Source organism: Rhinolophus ferrumequinum, chromosome 19 (assembly GCF_004115265.2).
Source record: "Rhinolophus ferrumequinum isolate MPI-CBG mRhiFer1 chromosome 19, mRhiFer1_v1.p, whole genome shotgun sequence".
Classification (NCBI taxonomy): Eukaryota; Metazoa; Chordata; class Mammalia; order Chiroptera; family Rhinolophidae; genus Rhinolophus; species Rhinolophus ferrumequinum.
This window is the reverse complement of record NC_046302.1, coordinates 8,299,663-8,309,171: the sequence shown is the minus strand read 5'-3', so window position 1 is coordinate 8,309,171 and position 9,509 is coordinate 8,299,663. Positions and strand designations below refer to the sequence as shown.

General features: G+C 46.2%; 1 protein-coding gene across 3 annotated transcripts in view; it reads left to right on the top strand.

Annotated features, from left to right (window-relative positions):
* Nucleotides 1–423: 423 nt before the first annotated feature.
* The window catches only part of RAB31 (RAB31, member RAS oncogene family), a 120,587-nt gene continuing 111,501 nt past the window's right edge, over nt 424–9,509 (top strand). For 2 of the 3 annotated variants that reach the window (XR_004421055.1, XM_033087328.1), the window contains exon 1: nt 424–827. Coding sequence is in view for 2 of the 3 variants with exons in the window: in XM_033087328.1 (XP_032943219.1) it covers nt 755–827 (73 nt within the window). In the remaining variant the exon portion in view is untranslated. The remainder of the gene's footprint in view (nt 828–9,509) is intronic. The other variant, XM_033087329.1, reaches the window with a different exon arrangement.

The window sequence follows — 9,509 nt, the reverse complement described above, 5'->3', positions numbered from 1 at the left end:
TTTTCAGACACCGACACGCCTGTGTTAGAGGGAGGAATAGAACATTGCTTCTAGAACCATTTTCAACTTCATACAGAAAAATGAAATCAGGTGGGAAAGTGAAGAGCTTACATATGGGTAAACAGCCCCAGTATTAGAAACTGCCGGAGAAAGTGGGCTGCAAGGTTAACCCCTCCTTCTCATCCTCACAACTGTCTCTTGAATGGTTTCATTTCTGACGGGAACTTAGTGTGTCATTTAACGATGGGACGGACATACAGTCTTTGAAGTGCTCCCATATAAATGATCTCGGCTGACAGCATGCACTTTTCAGATGAGGAATGGAATCCTCAGTGATACAGCCAGTCGTGGGTCCAGATCTCCTCACAGTGAGTCCTGTACTCCTTCCACCCCACGGGGCATTTCAGCCAGCAGCGCTGGAGGGGCAATTGCCACGGAGGGCTCTGTAGAGCCGGGTCCAGCTGCGGAGTTGGCCTGAGAGAGGGGGCACGCTGCCAGGGCCACCGCAAATCCCGGGAGAGGCCCGGGGTGGCTGACGCTGTCCGGGGGCGTTCCTGGGAGCTAGTGGCCGAGGAGGTCAGACCCGAAGACCCGGGAGGAGCCGGCCGGCTGCCACGTGACCAACTGCGGCGGGGCGGGCGGCCCAGAAATAGCAGCGGCGGCGGTTCCGCCCGCGGGCGCCGCGAGGAAAGGCGGAGACTGGAGGACTCTGGCTCCGCGCGGACGCGGCGCGGCGCGGCCCCGGCCCCGGAGGATGCTGAGCCCCTACCCGGACCGACCCCGAGCACATGATGGCGATACGGGAGCTCAAAGTGTGTCTTCTCGGGGTGAGTCCTGAGCCGCCAGCCGCAGGGGACACCCTCATCCGTGCGCCGCCCACTTCCCCTGCTCCCCATCGTCCCTGCGCCCCTGTCGTCCCTTGCGCCCCACTAGTCTGTGTGTCCCCTCTTCTTCCCGCCACCCCCTCGTTCCGTGGCCCCCTTGGTCCGTGCGCTCTCCTCTTCCCCCGCATCCTCCAGTACGTGCGCCCCCTCTTTCCCGGCGCTCCCCTAGTTCGTGCGTTCCCCTGTCCCCGTGCCCCTTCATCCCTTGGGATTCCCCCCTTGTCCCCGCGACCCTGGGGTCGTCCGCGTCCGACTTCTGCTGGGGTTCGGATCCGAGCCTGTTAGGGCGCTTTCTCGATTCCTTCCACCCCGGCCGGCCGGTTTCCCGGGATCAGCTCGGGCCTCGCCGCGCTGGGGGGCAGCGCCAGAGCCGGGCGCCCAAGTCCCTGCGCGGTGACAGGAAGAGCGGCGGGGGGACCTGGCCACAGCCGCGGCCTCTTCGGCCGCGGAGGACTTTCTTCTTCGCCTTTGATAATTTCCTTCCGGCGGAAACTAAGTTACTCCGCCAAGGCGCGGAGTCCTCTTTTGCCTCCCGGGGGCAATTGGTTTATTCACTTTTAAAAAAGAAAGCCCAGCCGAGGGTGGGAAAGCTCGAGGGGATGATTGGGGTGGAAGGCGAAGAACGTGCTGTAGAGTTTGCCGTCTGGAGAACTTTTGTGACCCCGATAAAGGCAGGATGAGAAAGTCCTCTATCACCACTTCCCCTTCCAAAGTAGGTCTTCTGAGCCCGAAGAATCATGAAAGAAGCCAGAAACAAAGACAAAAACAAACACCCAAGCTGTGCGTCCTGGCAGACGTGTCAGATAACACGGGACAGCCCCTCGGAAACCGCCCCCCCGCCCCTCCCGGGGGAGTTTAGAGATTTAAGGATCCTTCCTTTCTTTCCTTTTTTTGGGGGTGTGTGTGTGTGGTGTGTGTGTGTGTGCACATCAAATAACAGAATTACTTCTTTTGAAAAAGCTAATTTTAAGCCGTTTTCAGCAGTCTTTTTGGCATTGATGCCTAGTTGTACTGCCCTTGGCAAATCTGGTCCCCCAAAAACCATTTCCTAAAAAAAGAGCAGCGTAAGGGTATAGTCATTCTCACTTGTCTCAAAGAAATGCTAACTCGTCTGTCAAGATGGATGTACAGGAAGCTTATAAAGAGGAAATGATTCTAAGTTAGGATTGAATTGTAGGAGACCAACAGAGTGTCCAGGCTCCATCTAGGCTCTTCTGGATCCTTTGGCAGGACAGCGTTCTTGACTGTCTCCCATCACTGTCCTTTGCCAGAACTCTCATTTCTGCTAGACTGTCCAGTTGGCCTAGAATTCCAGGGCATCTGGCAAAGGCCCTTCCTTCTTGTTATTCGGACACAAACTACTCACTGTTCCTGCCCCCTGGCTGGCTCACAGCTAGCATCTGGATAGGATGCTGCTTTGGCCTTCCTCTGTTGACCTTTATCAGTGTTACAGGGGTGGGTTTCACCATCTGCCAGACTTTCTAACATAGTCCAGACATCAGTTTCTGGAATCCCATGTTTTCCTTGTGTGAGGAATCATTTCAGCCTCTCAGAAGGCCTTCAAAGACTTGGAAGAAATGTCCTGTCCCAAGGAATCAAGATGCAACTTTGATGTGTGTTGTGCGTGTTAGGCCTGGCCTTGGGAATAAATGAAGTAGACAATGTTTTGCCTTTTTCCCCTTTGTCATCCACTTAGGTGGCACAGGCCCTGCCCCATCACAGGAATTATTTTCAAGTTCGTTATTTGATGAGTTCTCTATATCCTTCTACAAAGAAACGGATGAGGTAGAAAGAGCCCTGTACCAGAAGGCAGCAAAGCTGAGTTATCATTCTTTCCCACTCACTAGCCTTGCAATTTTCGACAAGTATCTCAATCGCCTCATCTATAAAATGGACATAATAACATCTTTCCTTTTAAGGCAGAGTACTATACCAGATGATTTCCTCAGGTATATAGTACCATTTCCTGTTAACATATGATTCCAGGGTAACAATTAGCAAACCTGGGAGATGAGAAAGCTGGAGGAAATCCCATTACTTCTTTTATCTTTGAGAATGAAACACACTCTTAGTGGCTTCCTGAAGACAGTGCCTCACCTTGTTTGCTAGTTTTTTGCAGTGGCTCTATTGGTCGGAGTTTGAGCTTGGAAGGGGAGAACAGTGCCAAAGCAGAGCAAGAAGATATTTCTGGGTAGACAGAGGCTTTGAAGTGTCAGCCATATCACACCATGTCCGTGGCCCTTTTTTTTTTTGAGTGGCTCTAGATTTTAGTCATTTTTAGATCAGAGGATACCTTATTTGAAAGGCCAGTGACCTTATTATCTACACTGAGTCATATTTGTTAAGTCCTCCAGTTTGGCTGTTCTTGTGTTGCTCATCCAAATAGGGTGATTTTGTGGGTGAGAGAGCATTTGGGTGAGGCCAAGGCCGTTGTAACTGCCTTGGGTTTGCTCTCTTGATTTGAGAGAGAACTCTCTGTGTCAGTGGCTGGACAACAGAGTCAATGCCAAGTCCAAAAACCCTTTCAAAAATTTAACAGGAGCCCGAGCTCCTTTGCTCTTTGTGTCCAGAGATCAATGAAGTTTTGCATGTGGCTACCACTCAACTTCCTGTTTTTTAGCCACTGCCACACCTCCCTGAAATCTCAGTCTGACCAAGACCCTAGCAGCCATACCCTCTGTTGGTATTACTTGCTGTTGGGCCCCATTGAAAAGGTGATGGAGAATGGCCACCTCCTAACTGGACTCTTGCTCTCTCACTGGAGAGGCTGAGGGGCTAGTCTTTTTGTGTCTGGTCATTTGCCCTGATTGCTCAGTGATCACTTAGGGACGTGCTTCCCATTTAAGGCACAAGGTTGTTTTAGGCATGGACAGAGCCAGCTTCTATCCCTATTAGCAGTAGTCTCTGGCTCCCTTTGTTCAAGGGTTCCGGACGGGTGGGTCATTTGCAGCAGATGGAAGTGAGAATGGGCCAGATGATATATCTTCTTTATCTGTACCTGTACCTTTCAGAGCCCTGATGTTAGGTATATCTGATCTTATTTTGGGGGGCAAGTGTTCCTAGATGGAATTGACAATAGTCTGTGGAACATTCTGTGAATGCTTTGTGTTCTTGGAAAAACTAAGGACTCAAAGAGCTTTGGGTTTTTTTAGTCTCCCTGTTATACATTCTTGGCTCTCATTGCTCTCATAGGTGGACTTTCTTGCCTTTATCCCAGAGACCTTTCCTGGGATAAGCCAAGCCATCCATGGAAGCTAGCCATGCAGGAGGGTGTGTTTGATAGGGGTCCTTTCTTAACACCTAGGGACCCCATGAGTTCTTGGCAATAGAGTGCCAATTGTCCCACTTTGTAATTTCAACTAGTATTATGAAACATGTAGCTTAAAAACAACTCCCTTAAAAACAGCAAAGTATGTTAAAAACCTAACAAAAACAATATTGAGGCAGCAGCTGTTCCAACCCCAAAGGTGGAAAGCTTCCCAGTATGCATTTTTAACACACATCATCACGTGGCAAAAAGCAAGAGGAGAGAGAGAAGGGAGAGGAGGAGAAGAGAAGGACGGGAGAGAAGGAGGAGGTGGAGGAGAGGATCGTTCTTTTATTATTTCCCCTGGGTGTGTATGTGCATGCACTTAAAAACTGCTTCCGGATGGAATCCCAAAGAGATTTATATTTGGACTTCGGTCGTCTTGACAACAATTTAGAGATTTCTGCCACTTCCTCAATAGCTGAGTGACATGTTTAAAAGACAACTGAAGGCGTTCCTGCCTCTGGTAAGGAGCTTGGTGAAGCCTCTCTTTTTGGCCTTTGTTGGAATCTATGGTGGTTCTTCCCTGAGCAGTCAAATATTTGGGATTTGGTGTGACATCTTCACAGTGGGGGCTTCAGATACATATGTACAGGCCTTCACATGAAAGGGCTATGTAGTTCCCAAGGGTACTAGCGCTGGAGTGGAACAGATTTCTGTTCATTCCATAAGGCAGATCAATCAGGAGCTGTGAAACCTCAAATGAACTGCTTTGAGCAATAGTGAGCTCCCATTACTGAAAGTATTTAATAAGGTTACATGAATTTGTTAGGGTCATTGTGGAAGGAATGAATGCACAGTGTGGGCAGGACTGGACCAGGCAACCATTGCATTTGCTTTCCAAGCCTGTGATTCTGTTAACGTACTCATTTCCCCCCCTTTTCTTTCTCAGAAACTAGCGTTCTCTTTGGGGTGAGAGGGTGTGCAGTGAGGCTAGCAATATAATGTATTTTTTTTTAAACCACACCTGATTCCTCTGTTAAATATTACCCCTTGTGGAAAGTGCAGTTCAGCGTTGGCGCTGGGTAGAGAATAAATGTAAATGATAGAGTGGGATGTCTTCCCAGCAGTGCCCAGCGTATAGTAGCCTGGAATACCCAGGCCAGGGTGATAGAATACACCAGGGTCCCTTTGTTCTCTTTTGTTCAAGATCAGCATCTATGCAGCTCCCCCTCAGATTTCAGAGCTCAATATGTCCCTAGTGTGTGTGTCCGAATCATTGTGGAGTATTTTCAGAGTTCTGTGGCCCCTCCCCATCCCTTTGTTGAACGCTCTCAGACCTGTGACCTCGCGTCTATCCCAGCCTAGGATCACTGTTTTAGGGATTGCGTTGTATCCCTCAGGTGTGCTCCAAAGCCATGGCCATTGGAAAATAGAAAACTTTACATTTTAAGGTGTTAGGACAGAAAAAGATTTCGAGTCCATGAATTAGAAAAGGTCTTCAAATTTAATTGTGTGCAACAGGGTAAACTAATTTTAGAGCTTGCACGTCTGTGCAACTGCTACACTTTCATTTGTCTTGGTTTTTATAATGTGTTTGAAAAGGGAATAGGCATTCATTCACCCAATCATTCACCATTTATTGAGTGTTTGTTTCATGCTGGGAGTTGTGGGTGGCTGCAAGTGGAAGGGACAGCTGTGATCTTCGTCTTCAAAGAGTGCTCTGCCTTTCCCAGGACATGGACACTTCTCTAGCAATGAGCTAAACTGCATGGGTTGTGTTCCTGTGGCAGCACTTACCACAGAGGCATGAACAAATGTAACAGAGTGGATAGGATAAATACTATCTTCCATCTTATTAGACATGAGGATAGGTAAGGAACAGAAAGTTTTTGCTCAAGGTCTTTTTGAGTATCTGCTGTGGATAAGGAGCTGTGCTAGCTCTGCCAGAGATAGAAAGTAGGGAGGGTGGTTCTGATCCCTGCTTATGGAGAAGCTCCTGGTTGGGCAGGAAAGATAGGCACATACACAGGAACTAGTATTCCCGGCAACTGTGATGCGTGGGATCCTGGCCATGTCACATGGTGCAGTGGGAGATGATAGAGTTTAAATTAAACAGAGTGGAGGCTGGGAAGGGAGCAATCTGGGAAGATCTCATGGAGTGGGAAGGATTTGAACATGCCTCAAAGGACAAGTTTGGTTCTGACAGGAAAGGAAAGGTGGGTGTGGACCCCAGGCACTGAGGAGAGTAAGTGGAGCTCTGAATCTCAGGTATCTTCTGCAGAGCTGATGTGGTTGGAGGGTGCAGGGAGGCAAAGGGCACAGCCGTTCCACTCCCGTGTTTATCCCTCTCTTGTTGACCCCACTGTCTCTCTGGCATGGGGGCTTTTAATTTTTAACTCCCCTTTCTCCATGCTTTATTTTGAAAATTTTCAAACTTACAAAAGTTAATTTTCAAGCTTACAAAGTTAAAAGGGTGGTACAATGAATGTCTGTAGACTTCTCACCTAGATTCAGTAGGGGTAATGTTTGCCATTTTTCGTTGTCTCTGACGTATCTAGATAATAGAAATTTTTTCTGAACCATCTGAAAGTAAATTGCAGACATAGCACTTAACCCCTAAATACTTCAGTATGTGTCATTTAGGAAAAACGGCAATCTCCTGCACCATAGTAATAGCATTATGTCACATAGATAGGACAGTAGTATCAAGCATAGAGTCTATTGTCAGGTTTTCCAGTTGTTCCCAAATGTCCTTGGTAGCTGATAAAAACAATTCAGGTTCCAGTCAGAGATCATGTATTTATTACCTTTTCCAGTCATGTCTCTCATCTAAAATAGTTCCTCTCCTTTTGTTCTCACCATGAAATTGATATTTTTGCAGAATCCAGGCCAGTTGTCTTGGAGAAAGTCCCCAAATCTCAATTAGTCTGATTGCTTCCTCACTGCTTCTTCCAAGTTAAGCATTTGGTGAGAAGACAACATAGATGATGTTAAATGGTCTTATTTTTTAGTGTAGTGCACGTGCAGCCTAGACATCAAAGGGCACCATACATCTGTTATTGCTTAATCTTGGGTAGCTGAACGTCCCTCTAAGAATGGTCTTATTTTGTATAGGCTCATATATAATATTAAAATAGTCTTTCCATTTACTTCTATAGAACTCATTCAAAAAGTATCTCTTCACTTCTACAAGTGCCAAACAGTGGTGTGTCTGAACTGAAAAAAGGGCTTTGACCTTACAGAACTTACGTTTTAGCAGGAAGCTGGGAAAAATAAAGTATATGGCGTGTCAGAAGGTCATAAGTGTTATATGGAGAAAAAGACATGGCAGAGCCAAGTGAGGGGCACAGGAGCTACAAGAGGTCCCGGGGAGCAGGTTCGTAGGGTGGTGAGTGATTGAATATGTTCAGTCTCTGTCAGGAACCCGATGAGGGCACTGCCTCTCATTTACGCAGGGGTTGACTTTGTTTTGCAACTTCAGTCTCATGGCGTGGTCTTTGAGCTGCTGACAGTCACATTTGTCCGGAGATGAGCCAGAGTTTTCTTTCTTGTTGCCTAATTTTGTCAGCATAAGTAAGGAAAAGAAAAACGGGATTTAACATTGGCTTCACTGAATGAGTTTCTCACTGTGAACTCTTCTGTTTCGTTGTGTCTTTTTCTGATGTGTTTCCTTGCTCCTAATGCCTCAGACCTGCTCCGACTTCTCTGGAGGTCATGAAGATTGCTTCTGCTCACTCAGGATTTAACCCAGAAGGTAGCCTAGACGACTTTCAGTTCCCCTAGAGGTTCCTAGAAAACTTGGGTTATCAGAAGATTGAATGGGCCCTGCAGGAGAGCAAGCAGAACCTAGGGGAAATCACCTTCCTCCCATTTTCTCTTTCAACAAGATACCAGAGAGCTGGATTCCTTTGCATGAATAGTATTCCTTTATCTAGAAGAAAAAGGTGACTGAGTTCTCCAGTATTACTTCCTTTCTGTCTTTATGGAATCACTGTTCTAATTAGGATCTGCAAATAGAATGTGCAATCTTTAAAAAGTGCCCTTATCGAAGACTTCCTTGGAAGGGAAGGACAGAGAGAGGGAGAAGGAGTGAGGGAAGAGTAGACTAGAAGAGAAGACAAGACAAGAGAAGAGAAGGAAGAGAAGAGAAGAGACAGAGAAAAGGAAAAACAGAGAAGAGGAAAGACAGAGAAGAGGAGAAAAAGAGAGAGAAGGGAAGGGAGAGAAAAAGAGGGAGGGAGGCAGGGACACACACATGATCAATAAAATTTGCCCTATGCTGGCAAGGAGAAAGAGCAAACTGTTCCTGTTTTTGTTTTTTGTTTTTCCCGGTGAAACTATTAGCCAGGATATTTACATTTATGGGAAGCTTAATTGTCGTTTTGTTTCTTTTTTTTTTTTTTAAAGAACATCTCATAGCATTATACTACATACTTCATAGACATGTTTCGTTTTAGGAACTAATATATTTTCTAAATTTTTTCATAACAAGCTTCTAAAAACCTATTTTTCTCATTGTGAAGTAATCCATTTTCATCTTAATTCAATTTGGAATCTAATAAGGTAGGAGAAATGATTAAGTAGTGAAATGGCAAATGTTGATTGTAGTTTGAGATCGCAAAGACAAGGAATCCAGGATGATGCCTATAACACCCTTTCTTTATAAGGACACATATAATTGTACCAACCTGCTGATGTCTTGTTTTCCTCTAGTTAGTTTGAAATCCTGCAGGTGTGAAGAAATCATCCTGCCTGCCCTCCTTTACTTCATGGCTCACCTGCTCGTATCTCTTCTTTCCCAGTCTATTGTTTTACATTCAGACGACTGCTTTTTTCATTTTATGATCAACATCAAGCTCACCATCCTACCCCATATTTCTTTTATGTCTCTGTTCTTGTCTTCCCTGCAGAATCATTTTCTTCCACCATTTTAATTTGTTTTCCTGTTCTCTCTACGTCTCACCGATGAATCATCAGTCTGTCCTCCTTTAAAGAGGCATCCTAGCATTTAGCTCTGAGGGGAAAATGTTTCTAACTCTGCTTTTCACTTGCTCCCTTCGTTGAGTGTGGAGCGTGCTGAGTTATGTGCCATGACCTTTCCTCCTGCTGCCAGTGTAGACCAGAAAACCTGGCCAGGTTTACCCTTTGGAGAGTAACGCAGACATTTTCTGAGTCTTGTTGTTTTAGTTCTAAAAACAATGAAATGGGTCAGTAAAAGTAAATGAGGATTAAGTAATACGTCTTGTGCTATGAGGGATGAATAGAGGTGCATGGCTGCTATGCGGTGGGCTCATAGAACAATTTCCCATAGACGAGGGTACTCTGTCCTTCACGTGTATAGTCCAGCAGTGTACTTGGTCTGATAGGGCATAAGT